At 48.2% G+C, this 13,437-nt stretch overlaps 1 protein-coding gene across 4 annotated transcripts in view; it reads left to right on the top strand.

Annotated features, from left to right (window-relative positions):
• Positions 1-10,214, top strand: part of FN1 (fibronectin 1) — a 55,524-nt gene extending 45,310 nt beyond the window's left edge. For all 4 annotated transcript variants that reach the window (XM_030487383.1, XM_030487385.1, XM_030487386.1 and 1 more), the window contains 12 exons: positions 19-106; positions 287-463; positions 700-789; positions 1,005-1,184; positions 1,736-1,825; positions 2,650-3,116; positions 3,645-3,783; positions 5,211-5,375; positions 6,672-6,797; positions 7,400-7,506; positions 7,766-7,876; positions 8,257-10,214. In XM_030487383.1, coding sequence (XP_030343243.1) covers positions 19-106; positions 287-463; positions 700-789; positions 1,005-1,184; positions 1,736-1,825; positions 2,650-3,116; positions 3,645-3,783; positions 5,211-5,375; positions 6,672-6,797; positions 7,400-7,506; positions 7,766-7,876; positions 8,257-8,331 — 1,815 coding nt within the window. In that variant the 3' untranslated portion in view covers positions 8,332-10,214. The remainder of the gene's footprint in view (positions 1-18; positions 107-286; positions 464-699; positions 790-1,004; positions 1,185-1,735; positions 1,826-2,649; positions 3,117-3,644; positions 3,784-5,210; positions 5,376-6,671; positions 6,798-7,399; positions 7,507-7,765; positions 7,877-8,256) is intronic.
• The last annotated feature ends 3,223 nt before the right edge of the window (positions 10,215-13,437 follow it).

Below are 13,437 nucleotides of genomic sequence, written 5' to 3' on the forward strand. Positions count from 1 at the left end.
TGTAACTGTCCATTCTAGGTAGCAACCAAGTATGAAGTGAGTGTGTATGCCCTGAAGGACTCTCTGACCAGTCGACCAGCCCAAGGGGTGGTCACCACTCTTGAAAGTAAGTAGTGATCCTCTCACAAATGACCAGTTGGTACTGTGCTGGGTGCAGAGGCTGAGATCCTACTGTGCCAGAAGTAGGGCTCTATACAAAGCTCCAGCAAAGGCTTTCACAAACACTTAGCTGGTGAGATTCAGAGTCCCCACTGTACTGACAGGAGGCCTTTTCCTTCTGGTGCAGATGTTAGTCCCCCTCGCAGGGCCCGTGTGACGGATGCCACTGAGACAACCATCACCATAACCTGGAGAACCAAGACTGAGACCATCACTGGCTTCCAAATTGATGCTGTCCCAGCAAGTGGGCAGAACCCCATCCAAAGGACCATCAGCCCTGACGTTAGGACATACATGATCACTGGTAAGTGAGGGGCTTCTGCAGGTATAGGAGCTTCCAGGGTCATATCAGAAGATACACTGGGTTCTTGTTTTGTAGTTAAATTTCTTTGAAGAGAAATACTATAGGAACAAAAGATGGGAAAAGTGTCTGAGTCATAAAGACTAGTCTTCAAGAAGAATTTGCTGGAAGACATTCTGATGCCCTTCCGTAGATGGTTTCCTCAGATTACTAACATTTATGTTTCAACTTCATTTTAGGCTTGCAGCCTGGCAACGACTACAAGATCTACCTTTACACTCTGAACGAGAATGCACGCAGTTCCCCTGTAGTGATTGATGCCTCCACTGGTAAGGATCTTGTCTGACTTTTCTGCTCATGTTAACACACAGCAATCACATATAGACAGTCAGTTTTCTATATCTGATCCCATATAATACTTACTGTGACTTGCAGCAATAGATTTCACTCCTGAGTTTGAGAAGGGTGTCAAGAAGATGAAGTTCAGGTGAAGAATATGCTTGCCTTTACTGTGTTTGACTTGCGTCCTTTTGTTTTCACCTAGCTATTGATGCTCCTTCTAACCTGCGCTTCCTTACAACCACAAGCAACTCCTTCCTGATAACCTGGCAGCCTCCACGAGCCAAGATCACAGGCTACATCATCAGATATGAGAAACCTGGCTCACCAGCCAAGGAGGTTCTGCCTCGCCCTCGGCCCGGCACCACTGAGGCTACTATTACTGGTACCTGTCTCTGTCTTGTTTGGGAGCTGTCCACCCGAAATGCTTAAATTTGAAGGGAGAGGGGGAAGGCCTAATCATAAAATGTCTCTTGTCAGCTAAGAGAAAGACAAAGTTTTGCCCATTTATTGTGGTTTCTAATGACAGACAGTGGTTTTATAAGGTCACCTCTCCTACTAACATCATACACTTCGCTGAGGAGATCAACCATCAGGTTAGAACAATCCACAGGTGTTTGTTTCCACTGTCACCACAACTATCATCCATTCAAGGAAAAAGCCCTTTGACCCTGGCACCCCGTCAGTCACATGTTGTGAAGATTCATTATGCTTTGTGTCTGCAGCATCCGTGATCCCATCAGACATGGTCAGATTTGAAACTTGCTCTGAGGAGCAGGGGGCTGGACCCTTTGTACTGTCCTGAAAACCTCAGATCCAAAATACCCATGCTGTAGCCATACCCACCTCCCTTTCTACCCTAGATCCCACACATAATCGTAAAAGAAAAGCAGCTCTTAAATTTCAGATTGCTTTATGTCCTTCTTCCTTCCCTAGGTTTGGAACCAGGAACTGAATACATCATCTATGTCATTGCTGTGAAGAACAATCAAAAGAGTGAACCACTGATTGGCAGGAAAAGGACAGGTAAAACAAAGCTCTGGATTGTTGTGTGCCAGCAGGAGATGATGTCTTCCACTGGGGATGTCCATGGGGAATGTAATCTCAGGACTGAAATAGTAATGTTATTTAAAGTATTCTGTTCACACCATTCAGCCACACTTTTTCATGAGCCAAGTAGGCTTTGTAGGGAGGTTTTCCTTTCTAGGGTGCAGGAGGTAAGATTCTGAAGTTACATTAATCACATATAGCTGTGTTTGAACACCAAGAACAAAACAACATGCTTGGTGCTTGATTCCTGCCTGGCTACCTAACTGACAATCGAATTAGGGTTAACAAACACTCATATTACCATCCAGCACATGATGGCCTCAAGGGCAGGATACTTCAATTTGTTCCCCATTGCATTTCTCTTACTGTACAACCTCCACAGTGCAAGACTGACATACCTGTAGCAAGCAAAATACCAGCTGGATATCCGAATGTGACCAGGAAGTTAGTTGCTTACTACACACCTTAAACTGGTATAACCTGTGGATATCTCTTGCAATCATTTCTTCTCAATTTGCACAGTGGTGGCTTCTTTGGGTTGTAGCGTTCAAAACTGTTGCTCAGCTATATGAAAACTTCATACCAACACACTTCTTATGTATTAAGGATATACATGTATATAAATACGTCTAGAGATAGAAATTTCCGTCACAATCCCAACAAGGTCACACAAAGTGTGTTGCATTTTGGGATGATTGCTAATCTCTGATGCTTGGAGCAGTGTACAGCCTCCACTCTACCTATTTAATTTACCATTGTTAACGCTTTGCTTTATGGCTTCTCACCTTCTTTTTGGCTAGATGATCTTCCCACGCTGATTACCAGACCTCACCCCAACCAACCCGACATTCTCGACGTACCTTCCATCGATGAGGGCACTCCTTACCTCACCAACAATAGGTATGACAATGGAAACGGTATCCAACTCCCAGGCACCTCTGGGCACCCGCAGACAATAGGACACCAGGGTCAACAAGTCTTCTTCGAAGAACACGGCTACAGACGGCCTGTACCCACTACAGCAACGCCCCTTAGGCCGGGGTCAAGGCGGCAACCACCAAATGTAGATGAAGCAATTGAAATCCCTGAGTACCAGGTGCCCATCATAGTTGAACCTTCCTACCCCCACTCCCGTGGGCCCCGGCGCAATGACACCACAGGACAAGAAGCTCTTTCTCAAACAACCATCTCTTGGAGGCCGTTGCTGGAGAGTTCTGAATACATCATCTCATGTCAGCCAGTCAGCCAGGACGAGGATACTCTGCAGGTAACTGAACTGTCCTGGCATAGGAACGGTGTTAGCCTCATCTGTGGTACCAGGCATCTCTTGGGAGTCCAGTCCCTTTGCTGTGTTAAGAGAGTGGCAGTGAGAGTTAGCTTCAAGAGTCTTTTTAACGTGTAACCGAAACCAGGAAGGATAAATGCCTCCCTCCTCCATGGAGAAGGCTACAGGATAAAACTACTAAACCAGAAAGCCCTTGGAATGGTGTCAGCATCCCGCCAGGGAAGGGAGCAGTCGGGGAGGCGGTTGGGAGTTTGAAAGACAGATGCTGATGTCCCAAGCCAAAGTCTCTTTTAGCCCTTCTGCTTCGTCTCCCTTGGTTTCTGTTTCCCTGAAATGACGGTAATAACCCATCCTTCATGAAGCATAGTCCAGAAGAAATTTTAACTTCGCTGGCGCTGGCTCCATCATATGCAGAGCATCGAAGTCAACCTAAACACCTGTATCTTTCCTATTTACTTAAGCAGTAATTACTCCTCCCTTTCCGGTGACTTGGCATTCCTCTTGTTGCAGTTCAGGGTTCCTGGCACTTCCTCCAGTGCTACGCTCACTGGTCTTACAAGAGGGGCCACCTACAACATTATAGTGGAAGCCCTGAAAGATCACCGGAGGCAAAAGGTGTTGGAGGAGGTGGTCACAGTTGGCAATACTGGTAAGTAAAAGCCTTATGGAGTCTTGGTGAACTTGTGCTGTCCCTGCCTCATTTCCCTTACTCAAGGCAACCTGCCTGGTGCCCAGGCTTGGGAACAGTTCAGAAACGAAGCTTCTGCTGACAAAGGAGAGGTCATAGCAGGACAAGTTGTTTGTGGGGTCCGCTGGTTTTGGATAAGTGGCACACTAGCTGTGTGACTAGAGCTATTCTGATCTGCTGTCTAATCATGAAGAATGTGCTTTGAGGTACCATACGCTCCTCCTCTAGGATCAGTGCCCAGGAGAAAGCAACAGATCTGATGTTTGCTGCTCCCAGAGGAGGTCAGGGATCATGCTGGCGTTGCACATTCCTTCCCAGTAGCAAAGGTCTGCTGTCCAAATAGCACATCATGCTTACGGGAAGGTGCTGGTGGCCCGCTTAACTGCTCTGTCAGTCGCTGCTGCTGTGTTAGTTATCCAGCAGCACCACTAGCCCATTGGGAAGGTCTGGCAGCAGGGCAGGCTGCCTGCAGAGATGCTGATCAAGCACAAACAGGCAGCACTTAGAAGCCATGTGACCAACCACAAAGTACTTGTGGTCTGAGACAGCACTTGCCACGGCTGGAAAGCTCAGAGCCCACACACACCCTGTGGGACCTGGGCTTTGCTTTTACCAGCACAGGGTCAACAACTGGCTCTCCCTCCAGCTCCTCCTGTGTGTATTTTGAGGTCAAAAAGAAGAGGAAGACAGGATGGGAGAAGAGGAAATGAAGAGTTAAGGATTTACTTTGTCCATCCATTATGCTGCTCCATGCAGGCTCCCAGGCAAATCAGGCTGTTTCTCCCCTTCCAGTGCCCCAGTTGCCTCATGTCTGTCACAGACTGAATTGTGAGCATTAACCCTTGACCTTGATCATCACACACTGAGCTGTTGGTGTGAAACACCCACCTTGCAATCAAGGCACATACCTAAGGTGGAAATCAGTCCCTCCTGATTTCTGCCTTGGCCTGGCCTCCTCCTCCCATGCCCCTGCCTCGACCTAGAATCTGAAGTGCCTCAAAAACGTGCACATGCAGCTACCAAGCTCCTGCTGCTCCCCAGCATCTCACAGCGCTCTTCTCTCGAAACCAGGCTAAGTCAGGTTGTTGCTCTCCAGCAGCAAATGCAGAAAACTCACACTTGCTTAAAACTTGGCAAATGAAAATGCAAATAGCCTTCATGTCAGCTTTTTTTATCATTCAACCTCTCTGACACATGCAAATGGAAAATAAATCACAGGGAGTCTGGACTGCTGACAGAATCGTCAAGGATATGCCCATGGGGGAGCTTCATTACTGCCAGGATATTGTAAGGGGGAAAAAAAGTACATGTATTCAGTGAAAATCATTCTGTCTTTCAGTAGTTCCTGTTGCTGTGTGTGATGCCTGTTTCCTCTCTTTCTGTTCCAGTGTCTGAAGGACTAAACCAGCCAGCTGATGACACCTGCTTTGATACTTACACTGGCTCCTTCTATTCCATTGGCGAGGAATGGGAGCGGTTATCTGAAACTGGCTTTAAGCTCTGGTGCCAGTGTTTAGGCTTTGGCAGTGGCCATTTCAGATGCGACTCTTCTAGTGAGTAGCTTGCTTTTGACCATCCCCGTCTCCAAGCTCCCTGAGCACTAATGACATGTTTGACAGAGCCAACCTGATCCAAACATGATGCAGATGAATGCAGGCTCTGAAGTTTTGAAACCAAAGCAGTGTTTTGCATCATGAGAAGTGATGGAAAACTGGGGTTGCTCCTGGGCTGTGCAGCTTAGCTAGTAGTGCCACTCACTGCCTCAGCAGTGAGCAATGTTGTATTGATACGTAATGACTTGTTCACCAAAGGGAGATGTTTTATTTTCCCTACCCTCGCCATGCACGTCTAGGTAGTGGGGGTAAGAGTCAGCGAGGCAAGAGGCCTAAGTGCCAGTGAAGAAGATGGCTTTGAATATTAGATTATGGTTGAATCTGCATGTCTTAAGTATACACATCGTAATCATGGGCCAGACAGAACTTGTGTGGATTTCAGTGGGTACTACAGCAAGCATCAAGGCTGCTTTGCAAAGCAAAAGCAACTTGTGGAACCAGGTGTGGCCCTGCCATGGCAGGAGGGTTGGACCAGATGATCTCCAGAGGTCCCTTCCACCCCTGATGATGTGGTTTTCTCAGCAGCTTTTTGAAGCTCTGCAGGCAGCACCTCTGCTGGGGCACTAAGGTTTATGTTTGCAGGACTGGGTTTTACCTGGAAGAATCTCAAACTTCATGGAAGGGGATGGAAGAAAAGTCTGTGATTGAGTGGTTTAACGCAACACATACCCAGCTAATTTAAATTGTAGACTAAGCTCAGCATAGAGGGTATTTCTGCAATTTGCATGGCCTCAGTGGAGTGAGTGCAGGGAAGACTCTTGTTTTACAGGATTCATGTTTATACTTCATTATTTGATCCACATGGCTTACCCATTGTGTTTTGCACTCTCTGTGATACAGTTTTACCAGGCATTTGCTCAAAAAGAGCATTTGAAATATTTTTCTCTCCCTTCTTTCCCCATGTCTATTAAATTCCCTTTCCTTTCTCTTCCTCTCCTGTTAGCCAACCCTCCTCTCCCCCTCCCCACTCTTTGTCACATCCTACTTACTCTTTTCCTAAGAGCCTCCAGCCATTTCCTGGAGCTGTAACAGTCCTCAGCAGCTGAAAGCTGCAGGAGCTGAAACCGTTTCCAACAGGAACTCAGTTCCTTTTTGGGACTTGGATAAGCTGAAAAGATCCTTTCTCCTGTCCCTCTGTTGGTTGCTGAGACACCACCAAGGTGTTCTGCTGCTGGGTCACCTCAATGTGTGAGATGATAACAACTCCTGCTTCTCTTGTTCCTCTGCCTTCTGCAGAGTGGTGCCATGATAATGGTGTGAACTACAAGATCGGGGAGAAGTGGGACCGGCAGGGAGAGAATGGCCAGATGATGAGCTGCACTTGCCTTGGAAATGGAAAAGGCGAATTCAAGTGTGAACCTCGTAAGTCCCCTTCGGATGTTAATCCAAGCTCCCGTTCAGGAAATCTCAGCATCTCTGGTCCCTCCCCATTAACTTTTGGTCCTGCCGTTAAGCAGAGTATCAGTGTGTCTGATCCAGGTTTTGGAGGCTGAATATGTGACAGATTGAATCTGTTCTCATAAGAGCTGAAGGCATAAAAGTCACACTGCCAAGTTTGACAAGAAGAAAACCCTCTGTTGTTAGCTAAGGTCACAGCACGCTCAGCATCTGGCTGCCTGTGGCCCTGGAGCTACACAAGAGGGACATGTCACCGCACCAAGGGGTGTAGCTTACCCTAATCAGTAACACAGGACTTTCCTGCAGGGCTTGTCACCTGAATGTCCCCGACTTCACACTCTGAATTAAACTGTATTGCTCTTGTCAGGCAAATACCCTCATGCTCTAGTTTGAAGTGTCTGGAGAGCTATAAAAATGACTGATGTTCTCCTTGCCAGTCAGCGAGCCTCCAGTCAGACAGGGAGGATGCACTGGCTAGAAGCTCCTGTTCTGAGCACCAACCTGCTCTGGGGCTGCTTGGAGCCAAGCCCAGGCTGTGCAGCTGAGCTCTGCCCATTCCTCCACAGATGAGACCACGTGCTACGATGATGGGAAGATGTACCAAGTTGGAGAGCAGTGGCAGAAGGAGTACTTTGGGGCCATCTGCTCCTGCACTTGTTACGGAGGACAGCAGGTAAGCAGGAGGGACTTGGCATGTTGAACACGGGCAAAGAGAGGAGGCTGTACTGAGGGCGGTTCTAAGACTGCTGGGTTTCAGGTCAGATGGTGCCTAATGCCTGGCCAAAACAGGCCTCTGCAAGAGGCAAAACAATTAGCAGGAGAGCTGAAATAGGTGCATCAGGGCCTCTCTGGTGGTGGTCTGACCGCTGGCAGCTCCTTGGCTGCCCGCCTCAGCGTGGTCTGACCAGTGCACACGTGTTGTGTTTCCCCAGGGCTGGCGCTGTGACAACTGCCGCAGACCCAGCGTGGAGGTGGCCCCCGAAGGCTCTGCTGGCCACACCTACACACAGTTTACACAGAGATACCACCAGGCCACGAACACCGTGAGTACACTTTCCTTCTCTGTGTGGGGGCCGTACAGGGCCTGAGGGTGAGAGCAGCGTGCAGCGCGCCCTGCTCGGTCACAAGTGCATGGTCCAGCCACTGATCCAGCAAATGGTCCCTGAGCTCACCCTTCCACATGTGGTGCTGGGTGCCACACTCACATCAGTAGGACTTCTTGGCTAGTTCTGGGGTGTTCCTGCATGCTCTGGCTGAGGTGGTGGTGCATGCAGTGATTTCCTAGTCTTCACTTCTAAACCAGCTTGTGTGCTTTGTGCTGAGGAAGCCCAACTGCTGGCAGCAATCCTTAGCCCAAACCACGGCACAGAAGTGTCCGTCCTTACAGGACAGAGCACTAACTGATTTCCTTCCCTCCCGACAGAACGTCAACTGCCCCATTGAGTGTTTCATGCCCTTAGATGTACAGGCAGACACACAACATCCACGGGGAAAGTAACATCCAGCAAGACCTCTTGCGGCAATGGCAACAGACAAACCAAAGTATAAATCCCTGTCTGCCAGGATTACCACCAAACTGGAGTGATGCTAAAGCAAAACTGCAGCTTTGGAGAATGGCCAAATGCTCCGGAGCCATTGTCCCAGCTTAAGCTCAACTCACAGCTTCTCCAAGCGCCACTCTTGGAGTGTTTCAGACTTTTCTCATGATTGATAGTGATTGTCTTGGTTTTGCTCAAAGTGTTGAATACCAGTCAGTATTTTCAAATTTAAAGGAAATAAAAGGGGGGGGGGGGGAGATGCTAAATCACAGATTAGGGGGGGATCAAAAGATTAAGGGGAAGGGGAGGGTGTAGAAATTCATGGTTCCCATGCTATGCAAAGAACATTTGAGTACAACATCACTGAAGTTTAGAGATAGGAAAGTCCACCAAACACTTCTGCTTTCACATAAGCGTGCAGCCAGCAATAAGATAGGAACAGCAAATCCAATCACTGTGATATTTAAAATATGCACAGTCCTAATTCTTTCTCCATGATCCTAGTATTTTTCTAGCTGTATCTTTGTATCTCATACTGTTATTTATCAGTTTTGTTCCCCTGACCTTCAAGTGTTTTTATATGGGAATGAAATGTATTGAAGACACTTAGTATGCAGTTGACAAAGAGGAATTTGGTGTAATTATGATCAGTGATTATTTTTATACTGTAAAAGTGCCAAAGCTTTACTACTGTGGAAAAGAATAAAAAACAACTCTTTTAATAAAAAGATTTACAAACCAGGCATGCAGTTTAAGCGATTCTCTTTGCTACCATGGAATCTAGGATGAAGATTATTATTCTGAGCTGGAGTAACATTGCCTTGAAACAAGATGGAACAAACATCTCAATGAAGCGTGGAGTAAACCTCAAGAGAATACTTATAGAGCAGTTTGCTAATTACAGACTTCAGCTGCACCCCCTGCCCCAGTAGAGCCACTGTATGTATGTATATATGTATGTATGCCACGCTGCTGGAGGCAAGGGCTTGCTTGCTTTGTGGGAATAGGTGAGGAAGGGAAAAGGGAAAGGAAGTATTCCCTGCTTTGAACATGAACACAGGTAGCGATGGTCCTCATTCCAGCCAGACACTTAAATAGCTAGAATCAAATATGCTTTCAGCAAGATTGAGTTGCCAAAATGAACGAGGCCATCCACACCTGTGAAGTCAGATGTGTTCAAAGACTCACTGTCCATGGGCCCAGTGACTCCCCTCCCAGGTCCAAACTGATCCCTGGGTCTCTGAGACCCTGTTCCATGCCTTGTCCCAGGGGGAGGCCACAGTTCACCCCTCTCTGCAATGGAGCATCTCTTCCCTGTGACCACCTTAAGGGTTTACAGAGGGGCCATCACACCATCCCTTCAACTCTCAGCTATTCCATCTCCATTTGCACCACAAGGAATTCAAATGCCCAAATCCAGAACTGAAGCTGTTGGAGTGGTGAGCGTGCCCTTGGGCGCTGCTGCCACAGCAGCCTACAACTCCTTCATCCTGCCCTTACCTCTGCAGAAAACAAGAGGGGAACAGAGAGCACCCGGGTCTGTGCTGGCTTTCAAGTCTGCTGTGCTGCTACCTCATTGGGAGGGGAGGGGGGTAAATGACATTCTCCTCAAAAGCTTTTTTTAAACCAAAGCCAGTCTTGATTTGAATGAACAAAGTTTGCCATAAGTCCCTTGAGCTTGTGCTGCCAATGCTGCAAAACCTGTACAGCATCTGCAAGGACAGAACAGGAAAGGTTCTGTTGTGACCCCTCAGGCCACATCTCTCTCTCAGCTACAAAAGTACTGTATTGCTCAAGTCAATGGATTTCTCTGGGTTGAATAAAGCATAGCATGAAAATAGAATCTGGCTTCTTAACACACATGGCAGATATTTTCAGAGGTTGCTATCTATAAAGCAACCAAAACATTTGCAAACAGTGAATGCAGCAGAAAGCAGTTCTGTCTCACCAATGTTCAAGAGCCAAATGAGTATTAAAAATGCATGAGAACTCAAACTGGCATGGACAGACACACAGAAGAATACTTTCCTTTTAAACCACATTTCTATACACACAGTCCACCTCATGTCCTCACCCTCATGTCACATCAGTTGTAACAGCAGCACCGCCCTCCCTGCAGTGAGCATTACGAGATGAAAGAATTTAAACACTGCATTTGCCTCAGGTCCCTGTAGAGGTTTGTTTGGGCCTTAAATCGTGAGGGTTTACACCTCTGAGAACATCTGTTTAACACGTACCAGTGCTGGGTGTTGGGTCAGTCAGGTAAATCATCTCTTTTACTGTGAGTTACATTCACAGGGTGCCCAGAGAAGCTGTGGCTGCCCCATCCCTGGCAGTGTTCAAGGCCAGGTTGGACACAGGGGCTTGGAGCAACCTGCTCTAGTGGAAGGTGTCCCTGCCCGTGGCAGGGGGCTGGAACTGGATGGGCTTTTAGATCCCTTCCAACCCAAACCGTTCTAGGATTTGAAACCCACCAGCAGAGCACAGCAGAGAGGCAGCAGAAAGGTGAGATCCAAGGTACCAACCACACACCTTCCTTTTTAGAAACAACCAAAAGAAACTTCAAAGCTTTTGAAGGTTCCCATGCTTCACCCAGAACGTAGCACATAAAGTGACAACAGAACAGCAGCTGGGCTTTACACCACCATTTATATCCATGGTCCCCTTGAGCACTCAGAGCAATTGATGTCCAGCCCAAGCTACCTTCGAAGCTGGGGCAGCTGCCCCTGTCAGCAGGGAGCTTTCAGATGTCCTGGGCTCCCAAGCCGGGTGCTCACAGCTACCCCAAGCCCAGTGGCATTTAAGCCCTTGACTGCTCTTTTCCAGCAGAGGAGGCGCATCTCCACATGGTTTGTCCTCTTAGCTAATTCAGAGCTTCAGCCAGAGCACAGAAGCAACCAGAGTCAGGACCCTCTACTGCAGGGAAGAGGCCCTTGGTGGCTGAAGGGGAAGAAAAAAGGAAAGAAAATATCTGGTACTGACTGAAAAGGTGGAGAGTGGCTCCTCCTTCTCTCCCTTTGCTTCCCTGCTTTGGGAGCTATCGCTCTGCCAGCACAGGTCCTGCCGGGATCACGGCACCACACAGGGACAGTGCAAACCAGAGCCTGTCAGCAGCCAGCTCTTCAAAAACCTTCAACCAAAGGAGCAGAACTATCCCCCCACCTTGAGAAGAGACATGCCCTTTCCTATGGGAAACAGATATTAAGCAGAGCTGCCTTTAATCATTGCAGATATCAAAGGGAGAAGTCATTCGTTCAACTAGCAGGAGCCCAACATACCTCATCAGGAGCCCTTCTGGACCAGCACAGCCTGTTCTTTGCTAGGGCAAGGCTCACGGCTCTTCAGCCCAGTTGTCAGCAGGGACTGGATCCCCACTTCAGGGCATCTCTCAGCAGCTCGGATACAGCAGCTCCTGCCCTGACCTCATAGAAGAGCAGCTGGAGCCCTTGTTTCCAGACCTGCATCCTAGGTTTGCTAGCATCTTCTGCAGAGCTCACCTGGAAGATTAGTATCCATTAACTTCCACTAAACAGTGCACCAAGGACAGCAAATGAAGGGCGAATGATAAGCAGGAATACAGAATTTGCCAGGTGCTTATTACCAGCCTCTGTTTTAGCCAACGCTTTACGAGGTGCAGATAAAGAATGAGCTAACAGCTTCTGAGAGAACCTCACAGCACCTGTGTACCAGCTACAGTCAGAACAGCATGACAGAAAAGACATAAGGAATAGAAGAACAGTGGAAAACAGAGTTCAAAACCCCAACTTTTGAAGTAGAAACTAATAAAACCAGGGAAGACTCCAAACACTGGCAACCCATGGGAAGCAACAGCACAGAAAGCAGTCAGGGCCAGGGGTTGGGGTAGCACAGCCGACATGTGAGCCATAAGCAACGGACTGTTTCTATTCTTCACTTCTTGACTGATGTCTTCATCTGGGCCCAAGAAGTAGAATCCTCTCTACCCTGTCCTGTCTAATCCAGGGATTGGAAATAACCTGCTGTAGAGACCAGAAAATATAGGAGATGCTCCCTCCAGCCAGAGCAAGGGCAGTGCTGGGCACACAGAATTCCTGGGCAGTGCCCAGTGTCTCAGACACAAGGAGGGCAAGAGGAGCACACATAGACAGCAGATGGAATGACAGCATTAAAGGAAAACCAGCATGTGGATTATGATCACAGAATCAATAGAATGGTTTGGGTTGTAAATGACCTTAAAGCTCATCCAGTTCCAACCCCCTGCCACGGGCAGGGACACCTTCCACTAGAGCAGGTTGCTCCAAGCCCCTGTGTCCAACCTGGCCTTGAACACTGCCAGGGATGGGGCAGCCACAGCTTCTCTGGGCACCCTGTGCCAGGTTGTCCTGGTTATCTTAAGTGCCTCATATCCCCCAGGAAGTATCTTTGCTTTGCTCACTTCAACCAGTCTGGATCAAGCAGGCTGGCAGGGAGAATGAAATACATGCCCACAGTCACAGCAGAGCCAGGAACACAACCTAAACTTCCTCTCTTCCCAGTCTGTCTCCTACCTATGCACCCCTGCAGCTGCCTGAGCAAAGGGAACAGGCAGACTTCCTGCTCTGTCCCAGCCAGGATCCGAGGCACGACACGAGTGTTTATTGCAAAACTGTTGACTGCTCCGTGCCAAAACTGAACAGATTTTATAGAACGGAACCCAAAACCATCCCTTTGAAACGGTCACAGCGATTGCCAGCAAGAAACGTGTCTGGGCTTGACGTGATTCATCTCCCTGTGCTCCAGATTTTCACTTTGTTTTTCTAATCAGAGTTCAAATCTGCTCGATGCAAATTGCACACAATGGAGAAGGGAAGCGGCTTCAGGCAAGATGCTTCCCAGATGCCTGCCTGTGAACTCTGAGCTGAACTCCCTGGAATGAGAACAAGCATGTCAAGCTCCCGGCAGGAATGAGCCTTTCACCTTGGAGAACGCAACCTCACTCCGCCTCTCAACCCCAAAGCACTGGCCAGGGCAGGATGCAGAGTGCCTGGCGCAAAGGGCCCGCTCCCCTCTCCTCACAGGGGGAAGGGGGTAATGGATTAGAAGCACCT

Source organism: Strigops habroptila, chromosome 5 (assembly GCF_004027225.2).
Source record: "Strigops habroptila isolate Jane chromosome 5, bStrHab1.2.pri, whole genome shotgun sequence".
Taxonomy (NCBI): Eukaryota; Metazoa; Chordata; class Aves; order Psittaciformes; family Psittacidae; genus Strigops; species Strigops habroptila.